This window comes from Pyrus communis, chromosome 8 (genome assembly GCF_041283825.1).
Source record: "Pyrus communis isolate YQ-2024b chromosome 8, ASM4128382v1, whole genome shotgun sequence".
Lineage (NCBI taxonomy): Eukaryota > Viridiplantae > Streptophyta > Magnoliopsida > Rosales > Rosaceae > Pyrus > Pyrus communis.
This window is the reverse complement of record NC_142572.1, coordinates 8,626,869-8,645,531: the sequence shown is the minus strand read 5'-3', so window position 1 is coordinate 8,645,531 and position 18,663 is coordinate 8,626,869. Positions and strand designations below refer to the sequence as shown.

General features: G+C 37.9%; 1 protein-coding gene across 2 annotated transcripts; it reads left to right on the top strand.

The window, feature by feature from the left end:
- Nucleotides 1-3,545: 3,545 nt before the first annotated feature.
- Nucleotides 3,546-9,611, top strand: LOC137718266 (protein ROLLING AND ERECT LEAF 2). 2 transcript variants are annotated; one of them, XM_068457786.2, is made up of 5 exons: nucleotides 3,707-3,843; nucleotides 4,107-5,665; nucleotides 6,805-7,019; nucleotides 7,367-7,590; nucleotides 8,227-9,611. In XM_068457786.2, the coding sequence occupies exons 2-5, from the start codon at nucleotides 4,276-4,278 to the stop codon at nucleotides 9,020-9,022; spliced, it is 2,625 nt and encodes an 874-aa protein (XP_068313887.2). In that variant the 5' UTR covers nucleotides 3,707-3,843; nucleotides 4,107-4,275; the 3' UTR covers nucleotides 9,023-9,611. The 2 variants fall into 2 exon arrangements, with proteins under 2 accessions (XP_068313886.2, XP_068313887.2); XM_068457785.2 differs by having other exon boundaries at nucleotides 3,546-5,665.
- The last annotated feature ends 9,052 nt before the right edge of the window (nucleotides 9,612-18,663 follow it).

Sequence of the window (18,663 nt, the reverse complement as noted above, 5' to 3'; positions counted from 1 at the left end):
AGCATGTCGTACAGACCACATTAGGTGATTCCAACTCATGTGCAGGTTTACTGCCATACATGTCACATTAGGTGACTCCGGCTGGATTGATGAGCACTAGGTTCAACCGTACAAATCACATTAGGTGACTCCGGCTGGCATATCACTTTTACATTGATTTACATCACCTGGCTTACATATTTATTGCTGAGATAGTGACATGGCATATACTTGGTTTCCATTGCTTTCGTGAATGATTTCTATATACGTATGTAGTATTATTTTCTGGGAAATTATACGGGTTTTATGGTGAGCGGTTATTACGTTTCTAAAGACAAAGATGTTTTCAAAAACTTTGTTTTTGCTCACTCACACTTTCTGTTTTGCGCCCCTCCAGGTTCTAGGTAGAAGTTCGTGTAGGTGGCTTACGAGGATTCTACGGCAGTTCTGACAGACTTCAAATAATGTAGGGATTTCTTTCATGTCTTGTATAATTAATACTTAGCCTGCTAGACTGCACTTAGGTTACCTACACTCTAAGCACTTGCATTACTATTTTAAACACCTTCACTCGTACTTATATACTTACCTAGTGTAAAGTAGCTAGTTTGGTTTTTATTTACCCAGATATTCATATCACTATCACTTCCGTACTGTGCACATAGCTACATCTTTCTTACGGGACGGCCAACATACCTCGATTTAGGTCGGGGTGCGTCATATACTGTAAAATCTTTATGAGCTTTCTGCGTCTAAATATCGTCTTCTTTGTAACCGATTCAATTTCATAATCGTCATCATTGCCATTTTACTGATTATAAAAGATGCATTTCATTGTAAAGTGAAGAAAATTACATCAATTTTGTTTAAATAGTTCAAAAATGCCAAGTAGTTCAAAAAATAAGCGGCGACAATTGACAACTTAAATAGTAGACGACAAACGAATGAAATGTATTATAGTGCAGCAAGTGACCTAGAGATCTTCAAGCCATGTGAGTTCTCAAAAGTTCCTGCGCAAAGTGAGCAGCCTCCGATCGGCTAGTTGTAGGTGTCAGTCTGACATGATTTCATGCGGCGCACATGCTTCAATGGGAGCCAAACATGCTAACCTGTTGCTATCTGCATGTCGTTTCCCCATCGAACGACACTGGACCTTGGTCCTCTCCTCAGTATAATTACTTTTACATAGTAATGTTAGTAAAATTAAATTTACTAAATTAAATGATATGTAAGTTGATGATTGAATTATCTTGATAAATATGCTCATATATTAGTGACATGATCATGTAGTTTGTAAATTTTGCCTATAAATTTAGTTTTTCTAAAATTCCCTTTACAACAAAAAGGACTTTTTCATCGATAATCCTTCTTCCCTACTTACTTACACTTAACAACAACTCCCTTTTAGGCTTTTTATTCACGTCCTTTTCAACACCAACCACCAACTTGACAGCTCCATAATTCTTTTAGTTTGGAAAGCAATTTGTGCTTTCTCAAAGCAAAAGAAACTTGCTTGAAATAAACACGACTTCACATGAATTTTAAAATACTGATTCGCTCCTTATCTATAAAACATATTGTTCATACTTATCTGCTTGTATGCACATTATGATATCATAATGTTCTATAGGGCTTGTTTTGTGGACCGGATGGGATTTGACTTAATATTTAGAATAGGTTAGAATTGAATTGGAGTGGATAAGATGAGATTTTTGTCAAGTGTTTGGTGCATATACGTAATTTGGACTGGTTATGGATTAATTTACTTATAAAATTAAAAAAAAATTACAACATCAACCTCTCTCTCTCCCTCCCGATTTCTGTCTCTTCTCTCTATCCATCTCTCTCGACGACAGCCCACACCCACCCGCCTGTAGCTCACACCCACGACGCCACGACGCTCGAAATCCACCCCACCATATCGGGGCTACTCGCGACGAGACATGTGATGAGAGAGAAATCGGGAGACAGATAGATGAAGATTACGGAATGAAGTGATGACATAGAGAGGTGAGGAAGAACACGACACGCACATCAGGCAGAGGGGATTGGTAACCATGTGTGAGGTTGGTTACATAACCCACCTGATTTTGGATCTCTTCTAATCCCATCTAATCTCATCCTAGTTACATTTGACACTATCAAACATTGGACTTGGTCTCTAACCTATCATATCCGGTCCACCACACGAGCCTTATGTGTGTGACACGGTAATTTAACAAAGACAAAATAATTAGTTGTGTGTATGAAAGGGTGATTTGAGTTTGCCAAATTAACATAAGTGCAAAGTTTTACTCCCTTCACTTTTAGCTGCTTTTGAACATGTTCTGGTGGAAAGGATGTAAAATCCCCAATGATTAAAAATGATTCTGCTCCCCGAACCAACAAACCCCAAATTCTCACCCTAAAAATTTTGCTTTTAAGCTTTCCCTCAACATTTTTAACGATTTAATTTTTAATGCAATTTGACCAATACAATTAGTGGTCGAGTCAAAATTTTCAAACTTTGGGGGTCATGATATCGACCAAAATAGCTTCATTGGATCATTTCGTCAAACACCTCATAGGCACCTGTCAATTTTTGCCAACATATGCCACAAACTTTTGCCAAAATATGTTTATAACTACTATTATTTGTAGAGGCTTGTCGAGGGTGACTGCAAGATACTGTGAAATAATGTTGAAGACTATCAAGACTTGTTAACTAAGACATTTTATTGAACACATGGTGCGCACGATAGAGTGCACACAAGAAGAGAGAAAAGGAAGACAAAGATTATAAAAGAAAATAGAATAAGTAGGAGTAGTTTGTAATCTAGTTTGTCCTAATGGTTTATAAAGGTCAAATACAATACACAGACAAATATACATAGAACTTTTTGAAGTTATTGAAGTTAAGGACAACCAAAGAACCCATATACAATGCAATGCACCTTCAACAAGGTCAAAACTCGTGGGCCTTCAAAGTGAAGGAAAAGAAAATCACAGATTTTTTTATTCACAATCGCAATGGAAAACAATAACATTTTGTGTGAAATCTAGACTCCTTGGTCCTGAATTGAATTTTGAGAGAGTTTGCTTAGCATTTCTCAATTTGGTTTCACTAAAATACACACAAATAGAATGTCGTTTGTGTAAAGAGTAATGCATATTAAGGTATATAAGTTCTTTAATTAAGAAAGGTTTAGCAAAAGTTTAGAACCAGGAGTTGTAAAATGATAAAATCTGCTTTAAAAAATATGGAATTAGTAAAAAAAAAATGGTCATACAAGAGAAATTAAATTTATTAACTAAATAATGTATCATTAATATAAATGAACACGTTTGTTAATGAATGATCAAATTATAACCTTTCATATCATTCAATTTTATTCACAGAAAAATAAAAATAATTTTTGTTGCCAAGAAAGAAAAAAAAGGAAAAATAGTAAATACCCGCTTTGTTTCCAGTGTGGCGGGTTCCACCTTTCCCTCCCCCGTTGTCTAAAATTTATTTTCCTTTCAGAGACCTTCTCTCTCCTCTCTCCCGTCTCTCTCATCAAAATCTGAATTCCAGAATAAAGAAAACGCCAAACTTCCAAAACGAAACGAGAAGCAGCAGCACCTACGTCCCCCCTCACCCCTCTGTTCTTCGCACACCCCCCATCTCACGCATTTCCATGCCAATTTTGTTTTTTAACATGTCAATATGAATTGATAAAATCCATATTTACAAAAATTAAATTAAAATATCTCCTTGTATCTACTGCCTGCCTGGTCCTTTCTCTCTCTCTAACTCTGAGAGAGGAGAGAGAGAGACTTATCTCTCTGAGCCTGTCCCCTCCTCGCATGGACAGTCCTTACACATCCCCACCGGTCTCAACGGTCGGATTTGCTTCCCCCCACCCACTTATTTTCATGCACCATATCTCACTTCCCTCTCTCTCTCTCTCTTTCTCTCTCTATAATTTGATCGCATTTAATATATTTCTGTACCTTTAAGTCTGTTTACGTGTGTGAATGCATGTGTTTGCTCAGTCAGTAGGTGCCCACTTTCTAGTTTCTGCTCTTGGGCTTCCATTTAAATCTCGAATTTTGATCTGGGTCTGAATCCGATTTTGCTTTCTCTGTCTCTGTGACCCGGTTAGGTCGTATTCGGATCTCCGGTGGTTGTTCACGATGCTTCGTTTGTACGGGCAGGCATGGACAACGCCATGAGGAGGAACGAGTCCGTTAAGCGCAGGGTTGGTGGCGGTGGCGCTCAGTGGCATTGGCTCGTCATTTTGGGCATTCTCCAGGGGTTTTTTGCCGGATGATATGGGCTGCGGTGGCTCCAAGGTCGACAACTTGCCGCTAGTCATGCTTTGCAGGGAGAGAAAGGACCATATCAAAACGGCGTCGGACCAGCGCTACGCTCTCGCCGCAGCCCACTTCTCCTATTTCCACTCCCTCCAGCACATCGGCGACGCCCTCTGCAAGTTCGTCGACGAAGACCTCATTGTATCCGGCGCTGGCGAGTCGTCCTCGCCGCCGGGATCTCCGGTTCTCACGTTGCCCTCCGACGAAGGCAAGCCCAGGAAGAGGAAACCCCATACAAACCACTTGTCTACATCGATTCCGCACTCTGTTTCCGCTGATTCGCTGAAAGCGGACGACAATGACGACGCTCACATACATTTGTCGTCTGGGTCCGAGTCAGAATCCGAGTTTGACTCATCGTCGGGTCACATTAACATCGAGGACAGCCCGGAGCAAGAGGTATCCTCTTCTTCTTCCTATCGTTACCCTCCGAATTCACATGTGTATTATATGAGAAGGACGGAGACGCCGATGCAGACGGTGTTTTATGAAGAGCCGGAGAGATATCCGACCCAAAATGGTCCTTATCCGGATTCCTATCCGGGTTATTCGGGCTTTCAGCCGTATGGCGGTGGTGGATTTTTCGGGTACCCGATGGGGTCACCGGCGAATAGTGAGAATCCGTACAATCGACGGCAGCCAAGCCCACCACCACCAGCCGGTCCTCCACCTGCAACGCCTTCGCCTCCAAGGGTCTCGACTTGGGATTTCCTGAATGTGTTTGATACTTTTGATAATAGTAGTTACCCAGGTTACTATGGGAAGGCTAGATACGGGCACGGGTCCACGACGAGCAGTCCGGACTCGAAGGAGGTGAGGGAGAGAGAGGGGATTCCCGATTTGGAGGATGAGACAGAGCAGGAAGTGTTGAAAGAGGTTCACAAGGAGAAGCGGAGGGTGAATGCGGATGGTAATGTGAATAGGAATAGGAATCGAAATTCGGGTGAAGGGACTTCAAGGGCTGTGCCATTGAAGCAGCCAAGCAGTGAGGAGAGTTCAGGGACAGTGCCATTGCATAGCAGTGAGAGTTCCCATTCTGTCCATGGGAAGGAGATAAAGAGCAGTCCAGATACAAATGGATCGAAAAACTCCGAAGAGGAGTATGTGAAGAAAAAGAGGGTGAGTTTTGAGTTTGAGGTTGAGATTCAAGCTGCATCGGCGCATGATGTTGGATCTTCAAAAGGGAATAGCTTAACTACATTGTCAGTCCACGGTACAAGGGACCTTCAGGAGGTTGTGAAGGAAATCAGGGATGAGTTCGAGACAGCCTCTAGTTATGGGAAAGAAGTTGCCATGCTGCTTGAGGTGGGCAAGTTGCCTTATCAGCGTAGAGCTGCTGCACTTAAAGGTAGGAGTCTAATGCCTAGTTGTCTTGGACTCTTGGTACTTTATCATACATATCCTTATTCAGTAGACTGCTTCCACCATCTTGTTCGACCGCATTTAAGTGATGAAAGTTTTGTTTCTGTTGTTGCGAATCTAAATCTATACGCGCGCTGTCTGTGCATTACATCCCAGTTCCAGTGTAACTAGGGCTTACTTTTCTCTGAACTAAAATGCATACTTATCGACCCAAGTAGCCTAAAATACTTGAGTGTTGTGCCGTATAGACTTGCACGAACTATGTCTCGTGATTAAATGAGAGATTAGGATTTTATTGCGAATACTGAATAAAGTTCGCATAATTAAAAAGATGATTTTAGAAAGAAAAAAAACTCTACCGTATATTTTTTTTGCTATGCATATCCAATAAGTAATGCTAGGTAAACTAAACTTGCAAACTAATTGATGTGTCACCAATAAGAAATAAACACATTAATCAACACTTAAAAGCAATAATCCAATCATCAACTTCCATGTCATTTAGTTTATAGTCTCCCTAACATTATCCAACTCCAAATGTTAGAATCTCTGGACCCTTGTTGAGCAATGTGGACATAATATTGCTTTACTTTTTCTTGCATTTCGTTTCTCCTTGTACGCGGTTGTTAAGTATTAGATATGGCTTCATATTTGAACTTGTCCAAGTCTTGATATTGACAAAAGGTAATAGACCCTCCCTTGTTCATGTTTACAAATTACAAATTACAAACCAGCATGTTATTAATTAATTTTTTTAGAGATAGGTGTGAAATATATGTTTGGGGAGGATCTATCTGCAGGACCTGTGGTGACTATATAATATGGTGGTCTGACTGATTGAAATTTTATCAGAGATACACTCTCATGCTTGAATTTGGTTTGATAATTACTCTGCTTCGGATTCCTTTATACAATGCAAAGCTTCATCATACTGCATATGACCAAAATGTTAAAGGTCCAAGTTACACCTGAATGTTTTGAAAAAAATATAAATCTCACTGTTTCGACTGTAGATTGCATGTGGGATTGATAGGCAAATTCTGCTAGTCTAATATTTTTTATTGGGATCTCTATGAAGAAGCATTATTGTTGCTGTTTCATTAAAACTTATGCACGTCTATGCAGTTGTCTTCTCGAGGATTCTTTACCTTGTAGCACCTTCCCTGCTTTCTTCACCCCCGTCATCCATGCCCCCAGTAAGATTAAACTCTAAGACCGTTAAAATGGCAAACGCTTACCAGGGAGAACCTGGAAAAGATTTCAACAAGAAGCCTGGAAACCTCTCATCAACTTTGGAGAAACTATATGCATGGGAGAAAAAATTGTACAAGGAAGTCAAGGTAAGAGAATCAAAATCACGGATGTCATGCAACTTATAATTTCTACTATGATGATACTTAAAATCCTTGATAGTCTCAGATAGTCACCAAATCCTTTCATTGCAGCAGGTCGCAAAAACTATTTCATACTCTCTGATTTAACAACTACCATGCACTTGCACTCATTGAGGGACCTAAATTTCTATATTGTACTCAAATTTTACGGTGTTATTTGAGTTTTTTTTTTTTTTTTCTTTACTAGCTTCAATTTGATGTGTCAATCATCGCTTTTTATGTTCTTCAAGTGGCTTGGAGCTTGCTCCTGTTGACATCTATCTAATATTTTATTCGTGTTGCACTAATTTTAGGACGAAGAAAAGCTACGGGTTGACTATGAAAAGAAGTGCAAGAAATTGCAAAAACTAGATTATCATGGAGCTGAGTCTGCTAAGATTGATGCCACCCAGGCTTCTGTACGGAAGTTGCTAACAAAAATTAATGTTTGTATCAGAGCTGTTGATACCATATCGAGGAGGATACATAAGCTGAGGGATGAAGAATTGCTTCCCCAAGTTGCAGAATTGATTCATGGGTAACAAATCTCTTGAAATTCTTTTAGCAAAAGCTTATCACTTTGGGTCACAACAATATTAGCATTGGTTCATTGTTACTTTCGGATGAATTATAGTCTGAATTATGTCCTGCCTTTTTTTTTTTTTCTTACAATTTATTGCTTTTTATTTTTATTTTTCTATACGTATAGAATCTGTATATATGAGCTTATGAGGTGGTAGTCTTAAGAGATTAATTTCCCAATAGATAACTCAATAAGTTGGTAGTGGTTTGTAATGAACCCCGCACCTGCTCAATGGTGATGATTATCATTTGATTTCCATCAGATCACTTTCCCCCGTCCATGATCCATTGAAACTTTTGGTGACAATTTTGGTAGGGAATAAAAACCGTGACTGTAAAGAGTATAATTCCGGAACTTGTATGTAAGATGCTTACCTTACCCTCTACAGTGCTTATGGGAATCCTAACCCTTTTACATTTCTTTTTCCATTAGCTTTTCCCCCCTCCTGCCAAACATAGGTTACTCACTGGTGATGTATCTGATGCTTGAAGGGACCTGAATTTATACTTTAATTTTCTGATTTTCTAAAAGGTTATTTCTTAACTTATCGAGTGTCTTCTGTTAATGTTAGGATTTGCCTTTTATCTGCAGATTGATAAGAATGTGGAAATCCATGCTCAAATGCCACCAGAAACAGTTCCAAGCTATTATGGAGAGCAAAATTCGATCTCTTAAGGTGAGTGCTGGCCTTCGAAGAGATTCTGATTTGAAAGCTACTCTTGAACTTGAAATGGAGCTTTTGAGCTGGTGCACATCCTTTAACAATTGGGTTAACACCCAAAAGTCCTATGTGGAGTCCTTAAATGGGTGGCTTTCAAGGTGCATTAACCAGGAACCTGAAGAAACGCCTGATGGAGTTGCCCCTTTCTCCCCAAGCCGGATGGGAGCTCCACCCATTTTTGTAGTTTGTAATGATTGGTGCCACGCTATGGAAAGAATTTCTGAAAAGGGGGTGGCAGATGCGATGCATGATTTTGCTTCAACCTTACACCAGTTATGGGAAAGGCAGGATGAGGAGCAACGTCAAAGGATCAAAGCTGAGTACGTCTCCAAGAATTTGGAGAGCCAGCTTAGAAAATTGCATATGGAGAGGTTGAAAAGAGACCATGAACATGATGCATCAACAGACAAAGCCGCTCTGTCAAAGTCACCTTCCGATAGTGGAGTTTTACCACTGGATGATCTGAAGGTGGATTTGGATTCAATGAAGAAGAGATTAGCCGAGGAGAGAGCGAGGCATAAGGAGGCCATCGAATTGGTTAATCACGCAGCTTCCAATAGTTTGCAAGGTGGTTTGGTCCCAATTTTCGAAACTTTAAGTAGTTTCACTTCAGAGGCTCTGAAAGTTCACGAGCAAGTCAGACTTGAAGATGCCGGAGGCTCATAGCGAAGTAAGACTATTTATACAAGTTGGAAGCGCGATGTGTGAAGTGGCTGGAGCCCTTTTGTATATGTACAGTCGTTCATTGAGATCGCATACACTTAGAAATGGTAGGTTAGCAGAGAAGGCGAAGCGAACTATATGAAACTTTAGGCATGACAGAGATCTTTGAGAAGGAGTTTAGAAAAATGAAAAAGAAAAAGGGGGTTATTAGATTTGCCTTCAAAAGGTTGATAGACAGAGTACAGTTGATCCCTTGGGTTTGACTTTGGAGAAATTCTTTGGTTCGGCGGATTTACTCCATCGCTTATCTCACCACCGCACAAAGATTGACGTGAGGACCGTACTACACGGGGTTCCGTTCTGAGTGTGCGGTCCGACATGTGACGGTCCACGGCTGAAGCCAAGAATTTCTCCTTGGCTCGATATCTGGTTCTGCACAACCCCTTTTAACAGATGGAAAATTTGTACAGAAATTCATTTATTGGATTTTATTGGTTTTTAGGTGGTGGAAATATTTGCCTGTTGCAATTTGTGGGATGTCAACTTAGTAGAGAAACTGAAAGTTTTTGAATGAGCTATTCCATTACCGAAATGGTTTGTCTTTTCATGTACTGTCCATTCTTGGTTGTTATCATTAATTCAAATGGTTAGAATTGATGTATGCGGGGCCAACATCGTCAGAAGTTTCTCACGCGAGCATGGACAACTGACCTTAACAAAGTAATGCAGGGATGCGGTGGGAAGGAAGCATCTCCAGCCTCTGTCCGGCCGATCATTCCGCTGGCATCTTTCATTCACGCCTCCGTTTGACTGTAAAGCTCATAATTTTCCTCTAGGCCTAGCTGCTGTTGAAGACTTTTCATACAAGGAAAATAAGAAGAGAACAATAGAAAAGTGTAGCAGCATGCAGTGATGCGTTTGAATGGAAAAGCGTCAAAACATCGTACGTTTTCTTCTAATACGTATACGTAAAATCAAATCAAAACTAGCTAAACTGACTCAAATAACTCAAAACAAGCATTAAGGGGTTATTTGGACGAAAATCTAACTAAATTGACTCAAAACATGAAAAGGGGGTTTGTTTGGATGAAAATTGACTTAAAACTAGTAAGTTGCAGAACTAAGTAAAGGTTGCACGAAATTAAGGTGACTTAAGGGGTGAAAGGCTAGCTAGACTCAAAACAAGCACTAAGGGGTTATTTGGACGAAAATCTAAATATATTGACTCAAAACATGAAAAGGGGGTTTGTTTGGACGAAAAGTGACTTAAAACTAGTAAGTTGCAGAACTAAGTAAAGGTTGCACGAAATTAAGGTGACTTAAGGGGTGAAAGACTAGCTAGAGGATTCTTATCCACACATGAACCATATGCATACAAATGGATTTCCAGTTATTATTCCTATAAACCATGAATGACAATGCCCCAAATTAATCGTGAACAACACTAATTAACTTTTAGATTTTCCTAATTTCATTGAATTGGACTCAACGACGCAATCAAATTATTCTTATCAAGTTCCCTATATGAACAACATGATAGAGATACATATCAAAGATCATTAAGTTTTATGAAAATCATAAGCATTGACATGACATTTGTAACTATGAACTGCATGATACTCTTGCCAGGAATTTACTTAACGCAATCATGACTAGTGACTTTTACTACTTGTGAATATAAGTTCATAACGATTAGGTGAAATTCCCTTATATTTTAGCATCAAATTCATGCATGCAAAGTAAGTGGGCCCCCTTAATCAACACACAAGAATAAGTTATCAATCAAACAAATAAGTAAATTGCATTCATGATTTATGAAACAATAACTCGATGTAATCAATTCATATCACATATATGTTCATGGCTTTGAATTCACCTCTAGCTAAAACGAAATTAGTTCCACATGTTCATCATAATTGAAAACCAAATTAAAATAAACATTGATCTAAAACTAAGGATAGAATACACCTAAAAAACGCTCTAGCAATCCAAAGGTCTTGAATGGCAGGCATGGCTCCAAGCTCTTCTTCCTTGCTTGCAAAGCTGCGACACACTTCTATTTATTTCTCTATATTTACTATAATAAATAGAAACTAACTAAATAAATGCAAAGAAACAAGCTAATAAAATCGCATAAATATGCTCCTATCAATGCTTGTGATATTGCACCGCTTATTTTGATGCCAAGTGCTAAGTGTTTGCATTATTGTTTATGAATGCTTGGCTATGTTTGAATGAATCCTTTTTTGGATATGACCCATGGCTTGGGCATAGTTGAATGAATATGCTTGAGGATATTTGTGTATTTGTTTAGTCATGTTGACAAGATACTTAGCTTTTATTTCATTTGAAAGTATGCATGTTGAAGCTCTGACTATAGTATGTGGTGCCATGTAAGTTGAGGCTCACTACTATAAATTTTTATATACATGACACAATTTATGGGTAATGTTAAAGTTTAATGATGCAAGGGTTTAGTGTCATCTTGGGTGTCATTAAAGATATTTTTTATGACGTTGAAAGGTGATGTGGTAGAAACTAACACACAAATTAAACCCTATAAATTATTCAATTGTAGTAGGAGTAAGTAGGGATCGTTCTATTCCGGGGATTAGAAGGGATGCTAATCAACACAAATTAAACTTATAAAACTGAAAACTAAGTTAAACTAACATCAAAACAATGATTGGGGGGATTTTGGATGAATTTAATTAAAACAAAAGTAAAGGGCAACAAGTAAATTAAGTTGTGAATGAAATATGGATGAAAGGATAGCTAAAAAATTCTTCTCCATACATGAAACATATGCATACAAATCAAGTTCCAGTTATTCTTCCTATAAACCATGAATGACAATGCCCCAAATTAACTGTGAACAACACTAATTAATTCTCAGATTTTTCTAAGTTCATTGAATTGGACTCAGCGATGCAATCAAATTATTTTTCTCAAGTTCCCTAACTATGAAAAGCATGATAGAGATACATCTCAAAGATCATTAAGTTCTGTAAAAATCATAAGCATTGACAAAGCCTTTGTAACTATGAAAAGCATGATACTCCTGCTAAGAATTTACTTAACTCAATCATGACTAGTGACTTTTACTACTTACAAATATAAGTTCATAACGATTAAGTGAAATTCCCTTATACTAAGTACGCATCCTTAATAAACATACAAGAATAAGTTCTCTATAAAGCAGATAAGTAAATCGCATTCATGTTTTATGAAATAATAACTGGATGTAATCAATTTATATAAAACATATGATCATGGCTTTGAATTCACCTCTAGCTAAAAAGAAATTTAGTTACACATGTTCATCATAACTGAAAAACAATCTAAAATAAACATTGAAACTTAAAACAAAGATAGAAAGAACTTTGAAAATTCCAACAACTTCAATGGATGAATGGTATGCACGGCACACCCTAAAATTTGCAGGAATTTCATATATATAGGGAGGGAACGGCTAAATCCAAGGAGGAAGGGGTTTTGACATTTTGAATTATTTTAGGACTCTAAGAATCAGGTAGAAAGTGTTGGAATGTGATTAGGATTCCTCCTTGCAGTTGGAGATAAGATAAGATTGGATAAGATAAGATAAGATAATGTTCCTCCCTAACTATGATTCCTTTTTCTTGTGTAATTCCTTGTCTTCCAAGCCTCAACTTTAATTTGGTATTAAGAAGTTATTGGAAAGTTCTCTATTAAGTCTGCTTACCACGTTGCAAGTGATTGGATCTCTGTGGCCTCCAAAAGTACGGGTGAATTTTTAGAAACTATGCAGGGACATTGTCCTTAGGAAGGTCAACCTCACTGTGAAACACATCCTGTGTGATCTACTTTGCACCATGTGTAGCCACTACGAAAAGTCTACGATCCAACTGCTCCATGACTACCACTTTGCCAGGTGTGCATGGCTTTTATCCTCCTAAGAAATTTCATTGCTCATTGTCTTCGCCGAACTTCCATTGATGGGCTTTGGAACTTGTGACCTCTCTTCCCCCTAACAACTTCGAATTTTCAGTCATTTGTTGGGGTATTTGGAACTACAGAAATTCAATGTTGTGGAATGGGAAATGCGATCCTCCCAACATCACTGTCTCCCAGGCTATGTCGTGGTGACAAGACTTCGTGAAATGCAATACTGACCTACCCCGTTCTGGATCCAATGCCCATCCTCCCCCAAAATGGTATTTCCTTCCCCAGGGCATCTGAAATTCAATTTTGATGGTGCGTGGTGATAAGTGTAGACACGTATCATTAGCAAAATAGAGTGTGTGCCATGTCAGCTTAATATAGTTGAGAATTGTTGGTAGTTAGCTGAGTTGATAAAAGTTAGTTAGATGGTTATAGGTGAGCTGTCAAAATGTAAAATGCTATATATAGCATATCTTGTAAACCTTTACTTTTCAATAAAAGCAATCTGAAAGGTCTCAACCATTTCCTCCCCTCTCTCTTTCTCGCATCTTCTTTCTGTCTTTCTTTCTTTGTAAACCTTCGTACATAGTTCTTCATTTCTTCATCTGATTCATAGTAGTTAATATGGTATCAAGAGCCAGCAATTCTACTGTGGGCTTGGTTCTCTGGAGTTCATCGAAGTGTTTGGATTTCTGGAATTTGAGTCGGTGCATTTCCGTTGCTGTACTGGATTTTTTTTTTTTTTTTTTTTTTTTTTTTGCGAATTAGGTTATATGTTTCGATTTCTTGCAAAATGTATCAATTTTTCTTTTATGTTGTGAAGTAGTAGATTGGTTTGTTTGCAGCACGAAGCCATTACTGTTTGTTTGTAGCATGAAGCCATTTTAAGATTGGTTTAGGTGATTGAAATTGGTGGGCACGAAGCCATTTCTGTGAATTTCTTTGAAGAATTGTGAAATTTGAGGGCATGAAGCCATTTATGTGAATTTCTAAGAAGAGTTGTTGAATTTCTGTGAACATTGTTAGTTGAAATTTGAGGCATTTCTTGCTATTCTATGCTTCTTGAAGTATCGACAAGATAATGGTTTCTTGATAGAACTATAAATCTAGCAAATAGTAATGGCATCTTCATCTGTAAAAATTGAAGGGCTTTTGGGAATGTTGACAATTAAGTTGAATGACAAGATTTTTTCGAAATGGGTATTTCAATTCAAATATGTTATAAAAGGATATAATTTGTTTGATCACTTTGATGGGTCGCTTCAATGTCCAACAAAATTTGTGGTTAGCACTGATCGTGGTGTTACAAATGAAATTTCTGAGGCATATAAAGAATGGGAAGCTGTTGATCTTGCTCTCTTGAGTTTGTTGATTGTTACATTGACTGATGAGTCTATTGAGCATGTTTTGGGATCTAGGACTGCTCATGAAGCTTGGACTAATCTTCAAGATAGGTATGTTTCTGTCTCTAAAGCAAGGGTGAATATGCTAAAGACTGAGTTTTAGACTATGCAGAAGGGTAGTGACTCTATTGATCAATATCTGTCTAAACTTAGAAATATTAAAGAACAGTTGCTGCAGGAGAATTTGTAATTGATAATGATTTCATTGTTGCTGCTATGTCTGGTTTACCAATGGAATATTTTGTGATTAGAACAGTGATTTACACAAGAGACACTACTATGTCCTTAAGGGAATTTAGAGAGCAGTTAATATATGCAGAAAGGGAGGCTGAGTCTGTGGTAAGTGGCTTATCTCAAAGTTTTTCTGGATTGTATATGCAAAGGAATGTTGCCTCTGCTTCACAGTTTACAATGGCTCAGGGGTTTTCAAGTAATTCTGATGAGGTTGCATATAATACTGAAGGGATCCTTACACAGATTCCAAATAGAGTACCAATCTTTGGAGTGCCAAATCAGGGAGCATAATCATCTAATCCTGTAATGTATTCACCACCACCAATGTCATTTTCTCCAAATTCTTAAGTACCAATGCCATTCTCTCAAAATTCTCAAATGCATCCACTACCACCAATGTCATTCTCTCCAAATTCTCAAGTATCAATGCCATTCTCTTAAAATTCTCAAATAGTGTATCCATTTCCTAGTGACCAATTTCCTATAATGCAGCCTCAACCTCAATTATACCCTGATTTCTCTAAAGCATATGGATTGTTGGCAATACTAATGCACAGAGGCAGTATTCAAATTGTAATACTGGTACAAGACATTTCTGTGGATGGTAATGGTAGCTTTAGATCATCAAACTATGGTGGCAATCGTGGGAATACATCTGGTGGAAGACATAATGGTGGAAATTGGCAATCATGGTCTGAAAACACTGAAACAAGATCAAATATTGTTCCTGAGTGTCAGATATGTTCCAAGAAGGGGCATATGCCAAATTGTTGGAAGATGTCTACTAATCCGAGTTCAAGTGGATCAATTCTTGAGTGTCAAATATGTGGCAAGAGATGACGTAGTGCATTAAACTGTCACCACATGAACAATTTTGCCTATCAAGATTCTGTACCTCCACCTACATTCATTGCCATGTAAGCTTAAGCTCTAGTTAATTCTCTTCCCAATGATTCATGGATCATTGACACTGGAGCATCACATTACATGACAGCAAACCTGAATTCCTTGCAGCAAGTTTCTACATATGAAGGCAATGACAAAATAACAATCGGCAATGGTGGAGGTTTGCCAATCAAACATATTGGTTCCACATGTTTGAAGACATTACCTCATTCACTAATTCTGAGAAAGGTGTTACATGTTCCAACTATTGTTGTTAGCCTATTATCTGTTAAACAAATGTGTAAAGACAATTATTCCTAGTTCATATATGATGACACTAACTTCTATGTGCAGGACAAGGTAACCAAGGTTGTAATATACCATGGAAGGGGCAGTGATGGTGAGTTATTTTAGATTCCAATCAAGATGTTTTAGAAGAATTTAGCTTCTCCAGTTCAAAAGTCAGCTGCTTTGCTTGGTCAGAAGGTTAAGTCAGCGGTGTGGTATCAAAGACTAGGCCGTCCTAGTAATGAAGTTCTCTTTGTTATGTTACAGCAATCAAATATAGTTAGTGCTTTTGATGGTCAACAACATGTATGTACCTATTGTATATTTGGGAAATTGTCTAGACAAGCTTTCTTAAATAGAACAGAACAATGTAGTTTTCCATTTCAGAAAGTTCATTCAAATCTCTGGGGTCCTTCACCAACTAAGTCTATAAAGGGGTTTAGATACTATGTGAGTTTTGTTGATGAGTTTACAAGACATGTATGGATTTTTCCCTTGATAAATAAATTAGAAGTGCTTGGTATCTTTTGGAATTTCTACAATTTTGTTTATACTCAGTTTGATATTAGAATTAAATGCTTGTAAACAGATGGGGGTGGAGAGTTTAGTAGGAAATAGTTTGGTGTTTTTCTGCAAAATAATGGAATTCTTCATATGATCTCATGTCCATATACACCTTAGCAAAATGGAATTGCTAAAAGGAAGCATAGACATATCATAGAAACAACTATAAGTCTGATGACAACTGCTCAATTACTGATGCGAGATTTATACGCACACAAATTAAACCCTCTTTTTATCAATTGTAGTATAGGTGCAAGTAGGGATCGTTCTGGACCGGGGATTAGGAGGGATTGTTAATCACTTGGAAACTGACTCAAAAACGTAAAAACGTAATATAAAACACTAAACTAGACTCAAAGAATACAAAATTAAAGTTTAAAACACTAAGACAAACCAAAAACTCAAAATGCTTTAAAAACACAAACTAAATTGAATTCTAACTAAAATGAACATTAAAGCAAAAGGGGGATTGAGGTTTTACGAAAATTGAAATAACGAAACAAGTTAATAAACTAGACAGAATGTAAATATGAAATTTATGGATGAATGCTAGCTAAGGGGTTCATCTCCATACATGTTACACTTGCATACAAGATTGATTCTCAGTTGGTCTTTCGATAAATTATGAAACTCAACACCCCGGGTTAATTAGGTCCGCTTAAATTAACCGTCAAGTTCTCCTTAATTTAATGAATTGGATGGGTTAGCGCAACGCAATTCACCACATTCTCCAAAAGTCCTTTACGTGAAAAGCACAATAAAGATACAATCAAAGATCATTAAGCATTATGAAAACTATAAGTGTTGACGAGGCATTTGCTACTATGGAATACGCATGAAACTAGTGCCAAGAATTCATTTAACGCGATTGTTTATAAGCAACCTCCACTACTTGTGAATATAAGTTCATAACGATTAGGTGAAATTCACTTATATTCTAGCGTCATATTTATGCATGAAAATGAAGCGCGCATTCTTAATAAACATTCATAAATAAGTTATCAATCAAACGGTTAAACAAATTGAATCCACAACTTATGAAATTCCAACGAAAGTTAATCAATTCATATTGCAAATATAAACATAGTTTCGAATCACCCCCTAACTAAAGGGGGTTTAGTTCCTCATAACTTTGAAATCAAAGAAACACCTAAACATTCCAACAACTCAAACTTGAATTGTATGAACGTTTAGGCACTCTTCTCTTCCATTCCTCATACGTACAAAACAAAGAGAATTGAATTTAAACTTTGAAATCAAAGAAACACCTAAACATTCCAACAACTCAAACTTGAATTGTATGAACGTTTAGGCCCTCTTATCTTCCTCGTTGTTGTAGCACAAGGTCTAAGGTGAGGTTTGGGGGATTATGGAAATGGATGAGGAGTGGTGTAGAAGTGGAAGGGGAATGGAAAAATGGTGTTTGGATTATAAGGGGAGAGATGGGAAGCTCACGGCTAGGGAAGGGAGAATGTGTTTGTAATGTGTTGTGTATGAAAATGAGATGCTCTTGAATGAATGAATGCAAGGGTATTTATAGGAGTAATGGAGGGAACATGACAGCTAGGAGGTGGGTGGAAATGTGGCTGCAAGTTTGGTGAATGATTATGAGTGAATGCATGTGAATGTGGGTAGGTTGGAAAGCTGGAAATCTGAAAATGCAAATGGGAATGCTGAAATGCAAAGGTGGCCACGGTTTTGAGTGTGTTTTGTGTTGGAAATGCATGTGAATGCATGTGAATGTTGTTTGTGTGAAGTGTGTGTGGGTTAAAGAGTGAATGGTGGTGTAATGATGAAGTGTGATGGCTGAAAATGTCAAGGGAAATGCATGTGATTGCACGGCAAAGAATTTCAGGATGCATGTGTGTTGGTGTGTTGTGTGATTTGTTTTGTGGTTAATGGGAATGTGGTTGAATGATTAAATGGACATGTGGGGTGTAATTGCAAAGGGAATGCAAAGTGAATGAATAATGAATGCATGTGCACTGTTTTTGGGAGAAAGGTGGCTGAATGTGCATGTGAATTAGGTTGTGAAAACATGTGGAATGTGGCTGGAATTGATGAGTAATGCACGGCTTTGTTGTTGGTTCTTTGGTGATGAATGCAATGATGAAATGGATGGGAGTGCATGTGGATTAGGTGGTGTAATGATGAAGTGGGAAGTGGAAGAATGTGGTTGGAAATGGCTAAGGGGATGCACGGCTAGGAAGAAGAATGAATGATGTGCATGTGTGTGAATGCATGTGGATTAGGTGGAAAGAGGTGGGTGTGCATGTGATTTGAAATGCATATGTTTAAATGGTTGAAATGTGTAGATGATTATGAGTATGATAAGTGATAAGTGAA

Excerpts from the sequence above, each read along its gene's own strand:
- LOC137718266 (XM_068457785.2), top strand. The coding sequence starts at position 4,276 with ATGGGCTGCGGTGGCTCCAAGGTCGACAACTTGCCGCTAGTCATGCTT. Across the intron at positions 7,020-7,366 it reads AATTGTACAAGGAAGTCAAG|GACGAAGAAAAGCTACGGGT; the intron begins GTAAGAGAATCA and ends CACTAATTTTAG. Across the intron at positions 7,591-8,226 it reads GTTGCAGAATTGATTCATGG|ATTGATAAGAATGTGGAAAT; the intron begins GTAACAAATCTC and ends TTTTATCTGCAG.